The sequence below is a fragment of the Brachyhypopomus gauderio genome, chromosome 2 (genome assembly GCF_052324685.1).
Source record: "Brachyhypopomus gauderio isolate BG-103 chromosome 2, BGAUD_0.2, whole genome shotgun sequence".
NCBI classification, from domain to species: Eukaryota; Metazoa; Chordata; class Actinopteri; order Gymnotiformes; family Hypopomidae; genus Brachyhypopomus; species Brachyhypopomus gauderio.
The window spans coordinates 8683950-8705243 of NC_135212.1; the positions used below are offsets into that span (position 1 = coordinate 8683950).

Sequence of the window (21294 nt, forward strand, 5' to 3'; positions counted from 1 at the left end):
CTAAACAAGGATGATCCAGTACGGAGGTGGTAGTTTTAAGGTGGTCTTCATTGTTTTATAACAATGTTTGTTTTTATAGGTGTGCAAAATAATGGAATCACCTAGTAAGAGAGCTGTAAGGAGATTGTATTTGGTATAGTAGTTACATAAAATCTGAAAACATTTCTACTGATGTCTTGGTCACAAGCACACATGTTCATGATGGCACTGAGCAAGATAATCAGCATGAATTTTAGACCAATATCAAAAATTTAAAAAATATCAAAATGATTTGTACATTTTTGTATTAGTCTCGTCACAATAAACTGCCTGCTGTTGTTGCAAGACTTCAAATTATGAACTTAACTGTGGCATTTGCCAATATATCCCGACACTTTCCTGATCTACAGAAACTGTTCACCACTGTGCAGCCTTAAATGTAATGCACACTTACAAAACAAAATAGTTCACGTAACTTAATAATGTGACCCATATATACATCAAAAATTATTTAATGGCATTCTTAGCTTAGACACATATGCGTACATGTAAATCTAATTTTAAAATCACATATATGCACCACGGCAGTAAACATCACGATAAAAATGAAAGGTACGTGGAATAAAGACAAACACAGATAGATTCACACCAACAGGGACGGGTACTTACATAAGCGGTCAGAACTACTGTGTCTCCATGACAATGCTGTATGGGAGGGAGTGTTTTGGACAGGCAATGTGATTTTCTGCCTTTTTTTGTATTTTTTTTAACTAACACCACAAAAACCTATAAAAACAAGTCACCATCACTTGGTATAAATACTCTCAGTCCAGGATCAGTGCCGTGTCAATTGTCCACTTCTGTCCAGACATGAGCTGGACTTTTAACACCTGGTCAAGCGTCCATGTGGCTCTCCATGCGCAGGTCCACTCTGCTTCTTTATAATCCCAGTTTTCTTTTTTTAAATGTCTTTTTGTTGTTGTTGTTGTTGTTATTTGTTTGTTTTTTGCTTTTTTTGGCTTTTGTTACCTAGCACCTCAGAGGTCCAGCTGTGAAGTACAGGACTTTCAATGATTCTATTTTTTCACTGAATTGTTTAAGGATTTTGAGAAAGTCAGTTTTGTGCTTCTTACTGAATCCCTCTGAACAGACACATGGCAAAGACCATGGCGAAGAGCTGTGAAGAAAATAGACACAAAGAGTTTAAGATACATAATTCATTGTGGTTTATAAATCGGCTGTTACTCGTCTCAGAGATTTATCCTGGTAAAACAAAGATTTTATTAACCGTTTGCAGTACATCACCACAAGAGGGCAGCAATTAATAATAACTGTACAACAAGCATTCAAAAGCACAAGGAGTTCAAACTTCAGTTTGAAGGGTCAGTTTTCGAAGGAACCATCATTGGTCCTGTCATTAAAAAAAATATTTGAGATAATTGCCATAATTCACTACATACATAAACAGAAGAAATGTAGGGAGAAATACCTCAATAGTCAGGACAACAATAGCCAGGGCACCAGCCACATATATGTACAACTCAAAGTAGTCCACAACCGATGAGTAGCATCCCTATGGAAACACATAAAAAGAACAGGAACAGTTATTATCTACGGATGGCAGGTCATTCTGCTCCGAGAGAGTGGAGTCTGTCTGAGTCCTTCACAGGCGGAGCGTCCTTTAATAACGGGTGCATAAGCGGCGGAAAGAGGCCACGCTGCCCCAGTGCCTGAACACTCGTGCAGAGAGCTCTCACTTCAATCACTCGCTCTGTGGCTCTCACAGCCATTCAGCAAATGTTCACTTGACACTGAACACGTGAAAAAGGACTAATGAGCACATGGAGAGTCTGAGCAGACTCGTAACTCCACTCTGCAAGGATGGTGCAGCTCTCCATCAGCTTGGGTGTCTGAACTGGAAGGGAGCTTAACAGAACCTTCTGTAAGGCAACACTGGGGCATTTCAGCTTTTAAAAAATACGTGTATATGGAATATTTTAATATATTTAGAGATTTCTGGATAGTTTTTTCTTTTTATTTTAAATATTTTACTGCCTGAATACAATAATTTGATAGATTTCTGTCAGTGGATCTGTGTATATTCAGTAGTACACTGTGAGGAGAAGTCTCGGAGAGGTTTACACTAGAGCTTCACTGACCCTACACAGACATGAATTCTTTGTACTTTCGGAAACACTGTCCCTATGGACATCAAGACTGAGTCAGTCTCGGACCTTGTTGTTGCGATACAGCATGTTGCCCGAGATGCATTCCTCCTTGTTGCTGAAGCTGACATCTCCTAGGTGACTGTTCCTACGGCAGCAAGCCTCGGGCACCATTTCGCCGGGGTTGAGGACACTGAAGAGACTCTCTTTAAAGTCCTCAGGACTGTTCACTCCACAGCAATCAAACTGCAGCCGGGACATGGATGCAGGATGTTAAAGACACGTCCAAGCAAACATATATGACATCACAGCATGCACTACAAATGAAACTTTCTAAGGAATAAAAAAAATGTAATTAATTATTGCTTGCACATCTTTTCAGATTCATGACTGGCATAAGACATAGGCATAACATGATGTGTATGCTTACTGTAATCTTTTTATTTGCTTATAAAACATTGTTCTATTTTTTTTAACCTTCTTTAAACTTTGTTAAATCTCTCTTATATTATAGGCCACACCCACTATATACATATATACAGTATAGGCCACACCCTCTTATTATACCTGTACATGAAAGGTACTTATCACGCTTAACACTTCTTCACACAATGATAATTATTGTCAGCTCTTATTTATTAGCTAGAGAGCGTAGACATACTGTGTTCATTATGGCATTCCATGTTGAGGTAAAGACATCTGAATTGTTGTAGCCTTGGTAATGTTTCCTCAATTCTTTTGTGAAGTACTCTTTGGTCAGCTGTGGGGAAAGAGGAGATGAGATGTCCCATGTCAGTCCGTGTCTAGAACAATGCCACTTGTCTCGTGATGTGTGAAGTGTTGCTCCTAGAACTCTTAAGAGGCACTTACATGCTCCCGAAATATAAAGGCCAGTATGGCAGCAGCCAGCTCAGCCAGGAATATAATGAGGATAAGCATGAAGAACTGCAGGAAGAAGAATGGAGAGAGAGGGAGAGAGAGAGGGAGAGGGAGAGGGAGACAGATAGGGACAGAGAAAAATGACGAGAGAAAGAAAGAGGGAGAAAGACAGTTGGAAAATGATGTTCGAGTTCAAATCAAAACTGCTATTCTTTATAGGCACTCATGCTTTCACTCACCATTCTAAACACAAATGGATCGATATCATGAAGCCATCAACAGCAACAAGTTCTTGGAAGAACATAAATTGAGCTACATTTTTAAATTCCATCCCCTCCCAAGCCTCTAAAAACATCTCCCAACACATACACACACACACTCACACACACACAAACGGCCACTCACAAAGAGCAGTAGACACTTGTTCTCTCTTATGGCTCCGCAGCAGCCTAAGAAGCCCAGTAGAAACAGCATGCTGCCCAAGGCCAGTATGATGTAGACTCCAGTAAAGAGGAGGGGGTTGGCAGCCACAATCTCCCTAAAGCCTGTGGGGTCCACCAGCACCCAGACGCCCACTCCCAGGAGAAAGGAACCGCCCAGCTGGGGAGAGAGGGGAAGAGACAAATGTTAATCACTCACTGGCAAAGGTACTGGCCAAATGTTCCTGCCAGGGTGATGCCAAGAGCCACTTCTTCCAATGCCATTTCTTCTGGGAAAGGTTCTGTAGTGCAGTTCTTTGTTATGTTATGGAATACATAATAATGCTATTTCTAGATGGGGAAATAATAGCCAACATAAAATAGCCAACGCAGACCACTGATTACTGTGTGCAGAGGATGAGACTTGGAGGGTCTCACAAAACAAACAGCGTAACAAGCACCTGCTTCACAAGCACATTTTATCGGAGGACAATTGTGTCTTATTTGATACACCTGTTAAAGCCATTTAAGAATAGACAAAGTCCCAGACCAAAAAAAAAAAAAAAGCTACATAATGAATGGTACTGCTCTGAAAAACAAGGGGGTGGGTATCATGTCTCCTGCAATCCTCCAACTGTCAGAGAGAAAGCCCCCCCCCCCCACCTCCCCTAACTCTACCCAAAGCCCCCCCCCCCCACACACACGAAGGCTTGGGTAGACGCCAGGGTGATGATAAAACACCTGGAGGGATTGAGTGTGTGTGCACATGTCTTTTGAGATAAGGGCTTCACACACACACACACACACACACACACACACACACACACACACACACACACACACACACACACACACACACACACACACACACACACACACACACACACACACACACACACACACACACACACACACACACACACACACACACCTTCCCAGGTTGCTCTCTCTCCCTCTCCCTGCCCCTCGTGAGTCAGATCTGAATTCTTCTCATGGACGGCATTAGCAATCTGTCAGGCTGACGTGCAGAGAAAGCCGACGGCTCTTTTGCAGACACCTACTTTACCCATAAATGAAGGTTTGATAAACAGCTTGAATACATCAGGATATGGATGTCCTGTGAACAACAGCAAAGCGCGGAGCAACTATCCTCCTGTAATTCAGGGTAAGCTGTTGTTTTGTAATTGTATGCAAACCAGTTTATCTGCGTTAGCATTAATATTATCCGTGTTGGCCTGATTAATTCTCCACATGTGTACTGTGAAAAAAATTTGCTTCATCAGAGGAGATCATTCAGAGGAGGTCCTTCAGAGGAGATCCTCAGTACTGTTTCTAGTCAGTCCTCACACAATAAACACTGACACATTGATAAATGATCAAAGGAACATTTGGTACAATAAAGATTTCCTCACTCATCCCATCTTATTCCCCATCTTCCTTATTTCTAGCACCTCCAGTCTCGTCCTAGCAGCTACATACAGCTACATACAGCTACATACAGCTACATACGATCCTGGACATCGTAACTATGTTCTAGAGTAGGGGTTCTCGTCCTAGCAGCTACATACAGCTACATACGATCCTGGACATCGTAACTATGTTCTAGAATACTCGTACCAAGTCTGCTTTGCCTGGTACAAGGAGAGCCTGCATGTTGTAAACCGCAGGGCTATACGATCTGCATTTTAAGTTCATATGGGACCTTCCCATTAGAAAACTGCAGATATATGTTGTATTCACTATACTTGAGAGATTTATACTTCAGAGGGCATATGTTTGGAGAGAGAGGCTATGATATGTTGGAAATAATGTAGCCTAATGCACGATGAAGCCTGACAAATACTCACAAAGATGAAGAAGTTGAAGACGAACATGAGGTATTTGATGCAGCTGAGGCAGTCGCCCTCCATGCTGGTCCCTCGTGCTGAAGCCTCCCCAAGCCCCTGGGGAAGACACACACACACACACACACACACACACACACACACACACACACACACACACACACACACACACACACACACACACACACACACACACACACACACACAATGCTTCCTCTGAATATAGGGTGCTTGCATACACGTAGTGAACAAAATTCTTGGCAAAGACATTTCAAAGAACTTTTTCCTAAAATACAAATATATGACACTAATCGCTTGAACCATTCAGGAAGAACCTTCCTGGTTTATAGCTCTTATATTGTATTATTTCAAAATGTGTCTCTTTAGTGCAATTAGAGGCAGGAGCCCCTTCTGTTGCAGAGAACCTTCTTTCTGCCTGATAAAGCACTCACTAAGATGAAGGCCTATTAGAGTACGCCACTTTACTTAAATGAAATGGAACCTTTTTCATTACTACTGGGGGCTGCAGTCGTGAACTCACACAGCTGCTGCACCATTACTCAGACACGAGTGTAGGCTTGAAGGCCAATTACAGCCAGGCATCATGCGGAAGCGTCAGTGTGACAAGGGATGGAGGAACGCTACTCACTGCACCCCCTGCATACATACATAAGCAGCATTTCCAGAAATGGCCAAACACTGTCAAGCAAAGACAAAAATACAGTCTCGCTGTGCGCCACGGGGGGGAAAAAAATGATGGTTACTCCCCGTTCGCCGTCTTCGTTCCCATCAAGGGTTTCCCATCAAGCACTTTAGCTCCCAGATCTCTCTAAAGCTGCTTCCCACCAACATCCTTTGCGAAAAGCACGATTTTAATTAAACTGAAGTAAGTTGCAGTATTGCAGCTGACCAGCTGTACACAAAAGAAAGCTGAAGCACATGTTGCCATACGGGTATGCGGTTAATAAGAAATGGCGACAAGAATCGGTATGTTGGGAAATATCTATCCTAAGGTTAACAGACAGACTCACAGACAGACAGACAGACAGACAGACAGACAGACAGAGAGAGAGCGAGAGAACCCACGTTCTATGCTAATCCCATAATACTTCAGCACTGTAAGCATTTTTTGAGAGACAATTCCGATAAATGTACCACTCTCTGCATCTTCTAGGGAAGGTCACTGTGATCAATAAACTTCAAATACGCAATATCCTCGAGGTCCTCCCACAGAGACAGCACCAATAAATGTCAGGACTCAGTACTCAATTAAAATGATTTTTAGGATAGTTTTTACCCATGAATCCTCACTCAATTTTATGATAGAATTGTTTTTATCCATAAACCCTTACTGCAGATACTCAGGAATTAATTGACCAGCAGTCAAAGTTAAATACATCCCCTCAATCAACCTGATGGCTTCCTGATATTGATTGTGTCTTTGTGAAGCAGCTAAGCACTTATGAAACCTTCAGGGCCATTAGAACTTTAATCACTCTCCTTCACTCCAAAGGGCAGACAACTTAGTTTAAAATGAAACGTGCATCTATTACCACAATCAGTGCTAGTCCACCTCCTTGGTATGTTTTCACTGTGACCTATTGGGAAAACAGTTTTATTGCTTGTGGGGGTTTTTGTAACATGTACAGCTTCATAAAATCGAATGCACATTTGGGGGCCTCCTGGTTATGTGTGCGCAAACAAAACGCCACCACCAGTTTGCCGTGTGCTGGGAACCAGTCTAAAGTTGGACCAAGTGGGCGTAAAACAGCCCGGGCCAGTATAAATCAATCTGGCAGCGGAGTGTCGGGGTTCCTGGGGAAAGTGCGCAGTAAACAGCACGGCTTTTCCCATGCCTCACCAGCCCCCATCGATCAGACTGTGGGAGTTCCGGCTCATACTGCACATAGGAGATGGCTCTCCAAGAGACTTCCCACTCAGTGAAGCATGCATACAGCACAAAGCCTGGTCCTGCAGCACCGGCGCAGACATAACACAAAGCGAACCAGGACCGGGACGATCTTGGCGTGACGCTTGATTCAAGTGCTGCAGCTGCTGATTGTGGGACACTGCAGAACAGAGGAACTGAATAAAGTGCCTGAGATATGGAAACATCTCCCAGCAATGTCAGTATACGCTGGTTTCCAGTAGTGAGAAATAAAAATGGTCTTTACAGGACAGAGACACATAAGCAGCCACTGACCAGGGGAACACGAGCACTGCAGCATGAAGGCAGAAGTGTAAAAACCAAAAGACTCCAGACACACGATCAACATTATCTACAGTACATTAGCAAATAACAAAGGTTTCTATAACAATGGAAAATGTACGCAATGTCTTTTGTGGTGTTTATTCTTAGAATGTCAGCTTTGAACAATTTCATCTCACATTTCATCTTGGTAAGGGGCATGCATTAGCATTTATGTTTCTTCTTGAAGTCTGGGCCTAGGATAGAGAGACAAGCTTGCTCAGTAGTACAAACAGACAGAGCCCTGAACAAACTGGCTAGTTTATGAAGATGATGACTATTGCAAATGACAAATGCAATTTAAGGTTACACGAAAAGGATCACTTTTTTAAGCATTGTTTAAAAGCAGATGTTGAGACTAAATCAACAAAACATTAACAGTATAGCGGGCCACAACACACCACCACCTAAATTATATCCATAATACAACACTATTTAAATAATATCCATATTCCATAACACAAGACCACTCAAATTACATCCATAATCCACAACACACCACCATCCCAGTTCAATTCATATTGCATAATACTGCACCACAGTGCAAATTATTTCAATAGTCCACAACACACTCAAATTATATCCATATTCCATAATATCTTCAAAAACAAACATTCTACAGGCTCCTCTACTAAACAAAACTGTGAGCAGAATGTTCACCAGAAGAATGTTTTACTTTATTGTAAAGCTGTAAAGCACTTTGAGTTACATGTATGTATGAAAGGTGCTATTCAAATAAAGATTATTATTATTATTATTATTTTATTTCTTTACACACAGTCCAAGGTTTGCTCCATCTGCTCTTGTATGGGAGAAGAACAAGGCCTAGCTCCATGGCTGATTGTTTCAAGGCACCAGATCTGATCTGTGGTGATGAGCATCTCAAGAGCTTTCAATTTCCAAAAGAGACAGTAGAGACGATCCCTAAAAACATTCAACCATTTCTCAAAATTATACTCCTCCATTTATTTAGTCACAAATAAAAGCTTACACCATCTCCCGTGCTGCGCCGTCTTTGAGAAGATCAGAGAGAACAGGCATATTAAGATTGAACGAGGCATCTCTCTGGTGTGAGGTGTGGGGATTCCCCTTGAGGATGACATCTTCAACCTGATTAATTCACTCTCTGCCATGGCACCTCTCTCCCTGAAGTCGAGGCAAAGTTCATTAGCTCAACAACAAGGACATGGTGTCTGCTCCCTGACCTTCACCTTTACACTGCACATGGAAAGACCACACCAAATGAACACTGAACATCACACAGCCTTTATCCTCACCCTCTCCCTTCAGCTTCACCGAAACGCAAATCATCATTCCTTATTTGTGACTGGTCTTTGCGTATCTATAAGAAATTCAATTCAATTCAAATTCTAATTCAATTACTTTGCTACAATCTGGTATTGTCCATAATTACTGACACCTGAATAAGATAGAGGCGATAAACACAATATGTCTGTTATTCATCAGCTTGATCTAAAAAATAATGAAACAATGCGAGAAATGTTGCCTTTTCGATGTGTAAAATAATGATTTCCTCAAGAGCATATTCCTTTATCGGCATAGCTACGATTATTTCATTTTTGGCACTGCTCCATTTAGACATTTGGATCCCTGACATTTTTCCACGGTCCTTTTCTTTATTTGTGTCTACCAGGAGGTAATTCAGGAAGGTACTGCATGTCATTAAATATACAGCAAGAGTTTTTACCCAGCGCAACAAATCTAATTTTGTGAACTGAAACCAGATTTGTCATGTAAATGTATTCTTCAGTAGAGGTATGCACTGCACTATTTTAAAATAGCATTTAACAATTATCAAAAACAAACAGACAAAACTGCTGTGTGTTTGAGCCTGTTTAAAAGACGATTAAACCATTAACCTTAAGAACAGCTTTAAATTATGCAGGAAAGGGCATTATATATATATATAAGGAAAAATTACACCTGCAAGAGGAAGATTCTGGGGGTGTAGGCACTGTACTGCACAGTGGTGTTGGTAACTGAACATAACAGGACAAATATATTGCTGATTGGCTGCTGTCGTTCTAGGCTAATGAACTGAATGAAGGAAATGAAGACAACATGCTCATGTGTTTTAATGCTAGTCACTGCCTAATTACCACAGTGACATTATGTGACTGGTCTGAACACAGGCTTGTTAGACAGCCCGTGATCAGCATTCAGGTGGAGGTTCCCTACATCTGTTGCTGAATGTGCCAAAAAACTCAAAATGAAAGCAGGGTACCAAATCAGACCATGAGAAAAGTGCAGGACACAGACGGGCATCCGGCCTCTACTTGAGCACCATTTTCACACATTCACAAACACCGCTGTAGCACCTCTAGAGCATGAGCACTGGTACTGATATCATCATCACAGAACACAGTGATTAGGGGTTATTTCACACCTTGTGCACTTCGCATTGTATGAGGATTGGAGGGTTGGCACCAAAATGGCTGGTCTATGGAAACACACTAGTCTTGTGCAAGTGCTAATTTTACAACACTTTTGTGATTAGGTCTATTTTCAGTGCCATATCTGTAACCCGGCATAATTTGATATTTTCACGCCGGTGTTTGATACAAACTAAAAGCAAGCTGGGAGATGAGCAGTAATTACAGCAGGTCATGTAATAATGTTTTAATAATATCCCTTCTTTTATGACAGGAGATGGATACAATTACTAAGTTACAGAGGCGGGATTTTTGATTATATAACAGCCTTTTTAATTAGAAGCTTGGCTGTAATGCGTCATAACTAGCTCCATCCTTGCTCTGTGTATATAAGGAAAAGGTGTAAACACTACAATTAGAAAAACTGGCTGTGGATCATAATGAAATAATTTCCTAAGTGGCCGGTGTACTTTCCCTCTGCCTGATCAATAGTGAGAGCTAATGTGTGAATGGAAATATGTCAGCCATGTTTTGCTGCATGCTTTGGAGTGAGTCTTCTGGACAAAGGAGCTTGGTGATACAGAACTGATGCTGACTAAACCTGTCTTCTACTGTGCGTAATGAAAATCTAATATCTCTAACTGGATAACAAAACTGAGAATAGAATAAAGCATGTTCAGCATTTCAGAGCATACTCTACCACATACGCCGAGTGTTCGAAGGTTGCAGAGCCACTGATGAAAGACTGTATTACAGTACAAGAGACATTTGAGAGGGGCTAAACTACTGTAGCACCAAGCTAAATCATTAGCAGGTCCTGCAGGTTTTCCGGACTTTCTGGATATCAGGTCTGTAGCTCCTGATATCTCACCCAGATCTGTTATGGCTGCTCAGAAATACTCTGTCGTCTGCAATAGTCAACCTAAAAAATATAAGACTGCATAAAGGTTTACTGTTATTCTGTGTTGACAGAATTCAGAATTCCTATACTCCCCGTCTCCCGTTGTTTTTACACAAGCTACAGCTAGACTACAGCTCCCTTTAGTGTACCCCTGCACAGCCTGTCTGCATCAGATCAGTTTGGTATCAGCCGATTCCACTAACAGAAAATTGGACTGGACTCACAAAACACTGATTGGGGCATCTCCACTCGTAACACTCAAACCTGATGTTGTTAAATATCTGCATGAAAATCGTTATACACGGATAAGCCAGAACACGTTGCTTTTCATCTCTTTGGTGTTTGAGGACTTTTAACTCTTGCACTGTTAGACATGAGAAGCGATTAATGGGTATGAGAAGAGTAATGTGATTGCCTGAAACTATATTCAATCACCACAACCTCCTATTGCGGTTCCTCATCGTCCAACATGATTTGATGTAGTGCTTCTGAAAGCATCTGCATGTTTTTTACGATGTGTGTTTATGTCTTCAGCTGTAGTATGCAGAAAGTAGTAGCACTTCATACAGGGCTTTGCATGTTTTGTCATGAAATTCATGCACCAGTAGTAGTACCAGGAGTGGGCCTACTAAATTGGTCATATAAAGTATTGAATTTGGACAAGCAGTTGAGGAGCTAAGGACATTTAAGGAAAAAAAAAACTTAAAGCAAATACATATTGATCTGAAGTACATTTCAGAGATGCAGTCAAGTAATAAAAAGTTTCAGAACAGTTTAGATGCTTCTACAAGTTAACCAGCTAGAGTCAGCACCTCTGTCTGCCTAGAGAAATTACCCACTGCAAAGAGATAAATAGATCAATACCACACCATGCAAACTAACTGATTCAGTATAGATCAGAAGGGCTTCTTTCCGCTTGCTGGCCAACTTGGGCCTGATTGTCCCTCAGCAGTGGCAAACTCAGCAACACTAATTCATTATTGCCTGACGTCACTCAAAGATTTCCCATGGCCATGAACTTTCCCTCACAAATAACCTAAAACACATTTTACATCTAGTAATAATGCATTGCACCATAACATTTAGCATAGCTTTTTTGTAGTGACACAGGGCTAACTGTGATCTTATTTTACACATTTATACTTTTTAAAGACGTGTGCAGTGATTGCCGATTATTCTGAAGCATTTCCAGAATGGGACGTCACACAAAGGTTGTCGTTCAGCTATGCTACAAAAATGACAGAAATCCAAAAAATTCAAAAATTACAAGATAAAATTAGCATAACATTAAACTAAAACAATGAATAAGCAAGAAAACATACAACAACAAAAACCCATAGGAATCAGAGCCCTATTTCTCCACACAACAAAATTCAAGGGACATTGGAAAATTGGAAAACAATTGAAAAATAATCAGTCTTAAAAGCTTTTCTATTTAGTACTTGGTGTCTGTGCAAAGACTATGTGTGGCCCACAGACATCAACAGATGCTAGAACCCTTTCCTGCTGATACTTGAGTTTTCCTTCAGAGCCATTCATTTCAGCTTCCAAGGGCTTTCTGCACTTACTCTTGGCTCTGATATGTGAAATACATTCAGCAGGATTCAGTCTGGTAATTGACTTGTTAAAGACCAACTCACTTCAGTATTATATTTTGAGTCACTGTCCTGCTGAAGGTCGTATCCTCAGAATTTAAGGTATCTGGCAGGATTTGAACGATTAAGACTACGGAACCAAAACATCAGGAATTGTATGACTGTTCAGTTATTTATGGAATTCACTCAATGTTACTCCCCAGACACGACAAAAAATGGCTAATAAAGTGTCATGTAAATTTCGTATAAGCAGCACAGAATAAACTAGTCAACATGCCAACATGCCTATTATCAATGAAAAAAAAAATAACATCTGAAAAAGTTTTTTGTTGAACATTTTAAAGTCTTAAAATGTCTTACTGTAATTCTTAAGCTCTAAGTGTAAGTCTAAGTGTAAGTCATAAGCTTTAAAGTGCTCCGACACCAAGGTTTCCCGTGTTGTTCGGGCATGTGCCAGAGCTGCACATCTATCCAAATGATCGCCTCAAAAATATGTATGTGCCAATTTTCAGATTATCGCCAGTTCTAAATGCAGATTTGAATTTCTAAAGTAAAATCAAAAGTGAGGCTCCTCTCTTCTGGTAAATTATCATGACCTCTCCGTGCACTGCTAAATTTAATCATTTACAACTGTACAACAAAACGGTTGGAGTAATTTTTAAACTAAAGGATACACACATGTTGACAGTATGTCCTCACAGATTGTTTGCAGTATGGACACAGAGGTGATGTAACCATTATTACCCCTGCTTAACAGATTTTTAATCCTAGAGGTACCTTCATCACTCCAGTGTCTTTCTGTGGCTTCATTCCAAAGATAAAGCACTCATGAGCCTATAGATGCATCATGCTATGATGAAAACAGGCTATTTTGCACAAAGAAAATAACGAATGTACCACGGGGAAGCAAAGGCCTTAATGTTTGGGGGATGGAGGATACAACACTGCCTGTAACCATTAAGAGATTTAAAGTCACAAGGAGAAGTTGTGCAAGCAAATGTCCTGCTGCTACAAACAGTTATTATCCTAAATTGCCCCTTCGTTTGGGAATGATCTTAAATGAATCATGCTGTTCTTTATAGTAAAGAAGAAAGGAAGAGGCAGACACCCCTCACATCCAGGCTGTTGGTCTGGCATTCTCTGTTAACACCAAGTCCAATTAGTGTAAACCTCTGCTGGAGCTCCCTGCCTGATGAAGCACAGCTTTGACTGCCATTTATGTGGAGCTGGGCTTTAAATTTAAATGTGTTATTTTGTGTACACTGGGAACACACACAAACACATTTTACCTCGCCTTGCCTTATTTAACTGCCAGTGTACACACACACACACACACACACACACACACACACACACACACACACACACACACACACATATAATCATATACACTCACCGGCCACTTTATTTGGTACATCTGACCAACTGCTCATTAACGCAAATGTCGAATCAGCCAATCACATGGCAGCAACTCAATGCATTTAGGCATGTAGACATGGCCAAGATGATCTGCTGCAGTTCAAACAGAGCATCAGAATTTGGAAGAAAGGTGACTTTGAACATGGCATGATTGTTGGTGCCAGACAGGTTAGTTTGAGTATTTCAGAAACTGCTGATCTACTGGGATTTTCACGCACAACCATCTCTAGTGTTTATAGTGAATCGTCCGAAAAAGAGAAAATATCCATTAATCATCAGTTCTGTGGGCGCAAATGCCTTGTTGATACCAGAGGTCAGAGGAGAATGGACAGACTGGTTCGAGCTGATAGAACGGCAAGAGTAACTCAAACCGAGGCATGCAGAAGAGGATCTCTGAACGCACAATACATCGAACCTTGAGGCGGATGCCACACTGAACCACACGTCGAACCACACCGAACGCCACTCCTGTCAAGCTAAGAACAGGAAATTGAGGCTACAAGTCACACAGGCTCACCAAATTTGGACAACAGAAGACTTGAAAAACGTCTCTCTTTCTGCTGCAACATTTGGATGGTAGGGTCAGAATTTGGCATCAACAACATGAAAGCATGGATCCATCCTGCACTCTATCAACGGTTTAAGCTGGTGGTGGTGGTGCTGCAAATGGTGTGGGGGATATTTTCCTGGCACACTTTGGTCCCATTAATACCAATTGAGCATCGTGCCAACGGCTACCTGAGTATTGTTGCTGACCATGTCCATCCCATTATGACCACAGTGTATATATATATATATATATATATATATATATATATATATACACATATATACACACACACACACATACATACACACACACACACACATACACGCATGCACATCCATACATGCACACACACACACACACAAACACACACGCACACATATATAAAGCCTCAACCATCTCTGCTGCAGGGCTTAGACCTGGAAGGTGTCTAAAAGCCAGACAGAGGAGCTTTTAATGGAATATGAACATGCACAGTCTCTGCAAGGCATGATACCATCCCACTCAGAACTTTAACATCTAGTTAATGCAAGCTGTGGCCATTTTAGCACACCTAATGCTAAGGGAAAGAGAGGGTTAAAATTTGTAGGACCCAGACCTAGAGGACTGCGATTGGAATATCGGTGGAAGACCACTTAGGGGTCTGTTGCCATAGTGTCTGAAAGCCCTTAGCTGCCACATTTCCTGTGTGCATGTGTTTTTCAGGTAAGATAATAAATAATAAATTATTATTTACAGGAAAATAATTTCTATTGCTAGTGAAATGTTGAAATAAAACCCTTAGCCTATATTCCATTCAAATATATACATATAAACATTTCTCTCAACATATTACAAGCTGAAACTTCCACATGTATGCGTGAATCCAGAAGAGTCAGAGAAGCGAAACTCTGTTGTGCCTTTGACTTGGAGTAATACAACACACCCTTTGTTTTGTCAATTGTAGATTCATTTTGAGGACTGCTGTACGGTGTCTTGAAATTCATTCAGCAAGTGTTTGTGTGTGTGTGTTTTACTTTCTTCTCAATATCTATGGATTAAATAAGAAGTCAAAACATGAGGCAAATAACACTACTACTAATGAGGCAGCAGAAAAATTCAGCCCTGCCTTGGGCCTTGTACCTGGCCTTTGGTGCTAGTTTTTGAAATCATTAAGTACACAGCAGCTTCGGAATCAATGGGAAAGTTAAGAACAACAACACAGGCAATGCGGAACACGTACCATTGGTTCTCAGTTGAAGTTCAAGGTACAGATCGAAGGATGCAGTTTCTTTGTTCTCTAGTTTCTCTCTTGTTCTCATGAGCTGTAAGAAGACAAACAGACAGACAGAGGGATTGATTATGCATAATTTTCCACACTGAATACCAGCCTTGCTGACAAATGATATTACTGAACATTACAATAATTTAAACAAGCAGCGGAATTAAGCAAATAATTGTTCTGTCACATACCATTGCCACATAACTTTTTTAATGACTTCTCCTTTAATTAATCTTTCACTTTTTACCAGCTTCCTAATGGATGGCTAGTTAAAAAGTAGTACGACTGAAAAGACTGGATTTAATTATAGCCTAACCACAACAACACTAATTAACTACAAATATACATTTTTACGCATGCCTTGTTAAAAGATAAAGAATTTCAGTCAGGCAAAGAAACAAAAATGGTTTACAAAAAATGTGTTTCCAACCAAATTAACATATTTAGATGTCCACCTTTTAAATAAAATAAATCAGGACCAAGCTGAAAAGTTAAACAGATGAAAATTTTTGTAGTATGCTCATGCATGAACCAGTATTTAAGTCAGTAACTACTGGGGAACTATACACGAATCCACACCAGTTTGTTACTCAACACTGTGTTGTTATAATTTCATAGAATTAAGATTATAATTACATAATTTTCTGTCTTTCTCCTACTAAGATACAGGAGATTCCTTATGCTGTCATGGACACATGATAAAGATCACACTCGCAACACAGTGACATAAGTTATCACTATAATTCTGAAGACAGTCATTTGTCTAAATTTACATTAGCACCAAAACCTACTGGATACGCCCTCACACATGCATTCATAATACAGCTCATATGCATATTTCATTGCTTTATGTAGATGGTGTTTACAGATGGGGTGCTGTAGGGACAGTTATGGTGATGAAATGTAAGTTACACTGTTGATTACAGACTCCCTGATGCTTGGTGCAGATATTTTACCCATGTGACTTTATATCACTGCTAGAGGGTAAAATTAACAGGAACAGAATGAACAAGGTACTAGCTTTAAAAGGAACCATGGTGCGTCTGTACTGGAAGCTGGTTAAATATTCATGGCTGCCGATTGATGCTAGGCTCTGGTTCCTTCTCTGCGTGGTAAATTACCCTTTATTGCTTGATCCTAAACTGCATTTACTTGACTGTGTTTCTCCTGATGCTAACCCTAATTAGAGTCTCAACTCATGCATAATTCATTGATACCAGCATTTCGGGCTAATTACCTGTAGCAGGCGCTTGCTGTCACTGTGGGTTTCCGAGTGTCTGTGGCTAACGAGGCCAAATGATTTTATGCTTTTTCAACTGCTACTGTTGCTTCACCGCAAGCATCTTCCAGCTGCACAATGCAGCACAAGACAAGGCCCAATTAAAACCTGGATATTTCCTGCAGTGACTCACAGAAATTGTTATTCCAGTGCTAGTCTGAAAGGCCATTTAGAGCCCGGTGCATGAGCACCACACCCTGCTGTGTTCATGCCGAAAAAGTGACCTGGTCACAGCGCCCAGGTCTCCGTGTCTGTACTTAGCAGGTCTCCATTACAAGGTCTCGCCTGCAAACGGACATGGTAGCTATGGACATGGGCCTAGATCCATCAACCTTTGACTCAGACCGACAGAGCCTATGGGAACCCCCCGCATTTAGAGCACCATTACTTCACACAGACTCAGTAGTGCCAAGGGTCATCGTTATTGTTTGGTTTCCATGGCAACCGGCTAAAAGACAAAGTGAAGCACCGAACGGATCTTTATGTGGTTTATAAAGAGAACAGGCGCAGTAAAGGGAATATTCAGTGGAAAGCTCAGGATGTGAGAACATTTTAATGAGTCAGTCAGAATTGCGTTCTACACAAAAAAGGAAACCTGGTTAGCCATGGGTCAGTGAAAACAGACAGCCAGATTCTGTGTCCCTCATTTGCATCCACTTAAAGGGCTTCTTTTAAACAACACAATCCCCTTTTTACTACCAAATCAATGGCGTTTAATACTGACCACAGTGTATAGGGATTACACGTGGCCTAGTTAATTGATTTCTGTTTGACATTTTGTTCAGCAGGACAAATGTGCTTATCTGCAAAACAGCTAAAGCCCCTGTGACTGTCCATCACTATTAAATGAGTAAATGTAGGGCTACCACCAGTTCAATGCTGACAGTTAGATTTGGTCTTTAGGGAAGTGGCGATAAAGGACATCCTTTCTATGATTTAGCCTTGCACATATCCTGGACCCTGACGTTGCCCTACATTATTCCTGCTCTTTGACTTCGCATCTCTCTTCTCCTGCCCTGCTGCCAGGATGCACGGCTCTGATGTCACCGCCCACAGGAAGCTGATCACACACACACACACACACACACACACACACACACACACACATACACACATACACACATACACACATACACACATACACACATACACACACACACACACACACCCCTTTATTCTTATGTAGTCTTCTGTTTTGAAAGTTTGGAAGTGCATATACAGAACCTCAGACCTCCTAAAACACCATTTCAGTCAACAATGTTTCTAGCACTGTATCTACCGATTAGCTTCAGAATCTGCTACATGACAGGATTTAACTTAACCTTTCCCAACAATGTGGCAAAAGTTAGGCTATATTTCAGTTCAAGAGCAGATGTACAGTACCATAGTAGGGGCCACAGACGTGAAGAACCACTTCCAGGTGCTGCTGAAGCTCTGGTTACCGTCAGAACCCTAAATGCCACAGAAGCATGAAGTATCTTAGCCGTTCGCTTAGCGCATGCGTACAACACCGCCCACAGCTACACCTCCTCCTCCTCAATCACCCACTGCCATTTCCTAAGACCCCTTTCTGTCTCTTGAAAGAGGGGAGACATGGGTATCAAAACAGGTCTTTGAAGCAGAGTAATTAAGAGGAAGAGAGAATTGTCAGGCTCGACCCAGGGGAGCTGAAAGAAGTCAGGGAGGGGGTTTGCAGTTACAGACACAGTAAGAAGTTAAAAGCACTAAGCCTATGGGACTTAGTAACTGAAATATAGCCTAACCATTTTCATCGAACTGGATGAAAGTGATGGAAGTACATTTAGAATTTATGATTCATTTAAGTAGTACTAGGGCAGAGAGGCAGTCTCTGCTGTTTTTAATTCTACCCTTCTCAAGTGCACAGGGATGACACTACCCATGAGATACCTCACATCATCTACTTAAACAGGTGTGCAGTGTTCAGAGAGAGAACATTAGAATCCTCAGATGTCCAGTACAAATATTTCAAGTAGTAACCTTGTACTTCATAAAGTTCCTACACTACTTGGTATACTGGCTTGAAACCAGGGCCGGAGTGGGACACTTTTTCAGCCCGGGAGTTATATGCCCAAATACTGCCCAATATTATTTTCCCCTCCCAATCGGCCCAAACTAGAGACTGACATGAGCCGGCCCATCGGGAATCCTCCCGAATCTCCCGATTAGCCACTCCGGCTCTGCTTGAAACTCATGTTATGGAAAATATAATATGGAGCAATTTGAAATTTCCAATTTGAAAACATGAAAAATCAGGAATTCTGTAATATTGCCATACAACGAGCTCTATTTTCACATTTAATGTGGAATATGGAAATCACAGCTCCATGAAAAACACGGATGTCTTGCACGTATTTGTAAAGCCTTTGTGTTGAAATACAGATTTATTTATACTCTAAAAAGCAACACCATAAATATTTTATCACGACACGTGCAAATCATGATAAAGTACTGTTAGTTTAAACATCTTAGAAAGACATTGTCCACACCACACAGCCACCCCATACACTTGTCCAGTACTCTTGTTATTTATATATAAATACTTGTATATAAATAACAAGTAAATAAAGCACTGATTTACATTTAACATGTCATTAAATAAAACAAATCAGACAACACAGACTTTGAGAACATGAGACCACAGTACTGAAGAGTGTGAGGATCTTATAAATATTATTTTAAGGAGTTATACAACTATTGATGAATGAATAAATGTTCGAGCTTTACTTCAATAATGTAGTGATAAAGTAAATAATTGATTGGTATTGCTCTACTCATAATGCAAGCAATTAGTGTATTATTGTGCCATGTCAGCCAGTCTGCAATGAAGAAGGATTAAGGGTGCATGATATGAATAACATATCACACTGTTGGGAACATGGTGCGTTACTGAAGCAGTTATTATTTCAATCATTAATATATGGGTGTTATGGGTGTACACGTGCACCCCTGCCTACTGAAAGAAATATACCCTTTGAATTATCCTATAGATTCTGCCCACCAAATGCTGCACTAGTAAAAAAAAAAATAAAATATAATTTTATACAGTTCACAGTAAGAATTAAAATGCACAATAAGTGAATGTTGTAATCAATAAATAACCAGAAACTGCCAGACCGTGCGATACGATACAAAATGATGATACAAAATATTCTAGATTTAGCTTAATATCTAGACAATACATATGATAGGACACATTTCTGTAAATTTAATAAAAAATGTGTACTATTTTATAACAAAATGACAAAAATCTATACTTATGACAAATAATTTATACTTTCCACTATACTTTAGATCAGGGGTTGGCAACCTTTGAGACATGGTTTGCCAACTTTAACATTTCTAGTCAATGAGTGTGCCACTATCAACAAATAAAATTGGAGGGGGGGGGGGGGGGGTGGGGGGGTGTTGTTGCATGTTGTGTACTGACAGTCATGCTGTCTACATTCTGAACAAGGCTGAACATTAATTTTTGTCAGGTAAATGTTCCTTCCACTGTTTTTGAGGGGTGTTTCTTTACCACAGATCGTTTTGGAGAACACTGCAAAGAATATGATGCGGCAAGTATAAAAGCAGGTTCGCGCGAGGTGTGTGGAGTTGCGCGCTACGGTCACTCGCGAAAGTATAATTCATAATAAATAATCCAGCCTTGACGCGGTTTAGGGATTACGTCACACGCAACGCCGTGCGGTCGTAGTGCCTGTAAATTTAAATTTTAATGGTCCAATGTAGGTAATTTAAAAACCAGGACATTTCCTCACTTGTCCACGGGAAATACGGACGTTTAGTCACCCTACTTTAAGAGAGCTGGACTGTTTGCCATACCTAACCATGGCACGCAGGGCCGGCGCGACGGGGGGGGGGGGTGGGGGGCGAATGGGCCCCCTCAGGCGAGGTGTCCCGCCCCCTCAATGTAAAAAATAAGACCCATTTATTTTACAACAATCGCTACATGGTGCCCCCTCGGCCGCTCGACAATCGTTACAACCCCCCCCCACCCCCCCGCTCAACAACTTGCGTTCGCCCGCCCGAAATTTTCTGACGCCCCCTCACTGTATATGTTCTGGCGCCGGCCCTGATGGCACGTTTAACGCCTTTGGCTCTTTCTGCGGGGTCTTTATACATCATCGTGTTTTGTCTTGAAATGCTTCTTAATGCTGGAGATTCGGCACGGAACGTTGTCATAGCACAGTGTACATACATCACGATCTTTGACTTACACCAAACCATAGTCTTCCGTCCAGGGTTGAAATGTCTTCGCTTTGTTTTTTTAACCGGAGGCTCTGTCATCTCTTGTAACGCTATCAGGTAGGCTAACTGATTTTGCCTAAATTTAGGCTAAATTGA

At 41.0% G+C, this 21294-nt stretch overlaps 1 protein-coding gene across 2 annotated transcripts in view; it reads right to left on the reverse strand.

Annotated features, from left to right (window-relative positions):
* Positions 1–109: 109 nt before the first annotated feature.
* The window catches only part of tspan18b (tetraspanin 18b), a 31475-nt gene continuing 10290 nt past the window's right edge, over positions 110–21294 (reverse strand). Inside the window, exons 1-9 of one of the 2 annotated variants that reach the window (XM_076986006.1) lie at positions 18313–18351; positions 15612–15693; positions 5290–5385; positions 3429–3623; positions 3015–3089; positions 2806–2904; positions 2214–2390; positions 1469–1552; positions 110–1156 (exon numbers count right to left, since the gene is read on the reverse strand). In XM_076986006.1, coding sequence (XP_076842121.1) covers positions 1109–1156; positions 1469–1552; positions 2214–2390; positions 2806–2904; positions 3015–3089; positions 3429–3623; positions 5290–5385; positions 15612–15614 — 777 coding nt within the window. In that variant the 5' untranslated portion in view covers positions 15615–15693; positions 18313–18351 and the 3' untranslated portion in view covers positions 110–1108. Of the gene's footprint in view, positions 1157–1468; positions 1553–2213; positions 2391–2805; positions 2905–3014; positions 3090–3428; positions 3624–5289; positions 5386–15611; positions 15694–18312; positions 18352–21294 lie in introns of those variants that run through there. The other variant, XM_076986004.1, reaches the window with a different exon arrangement.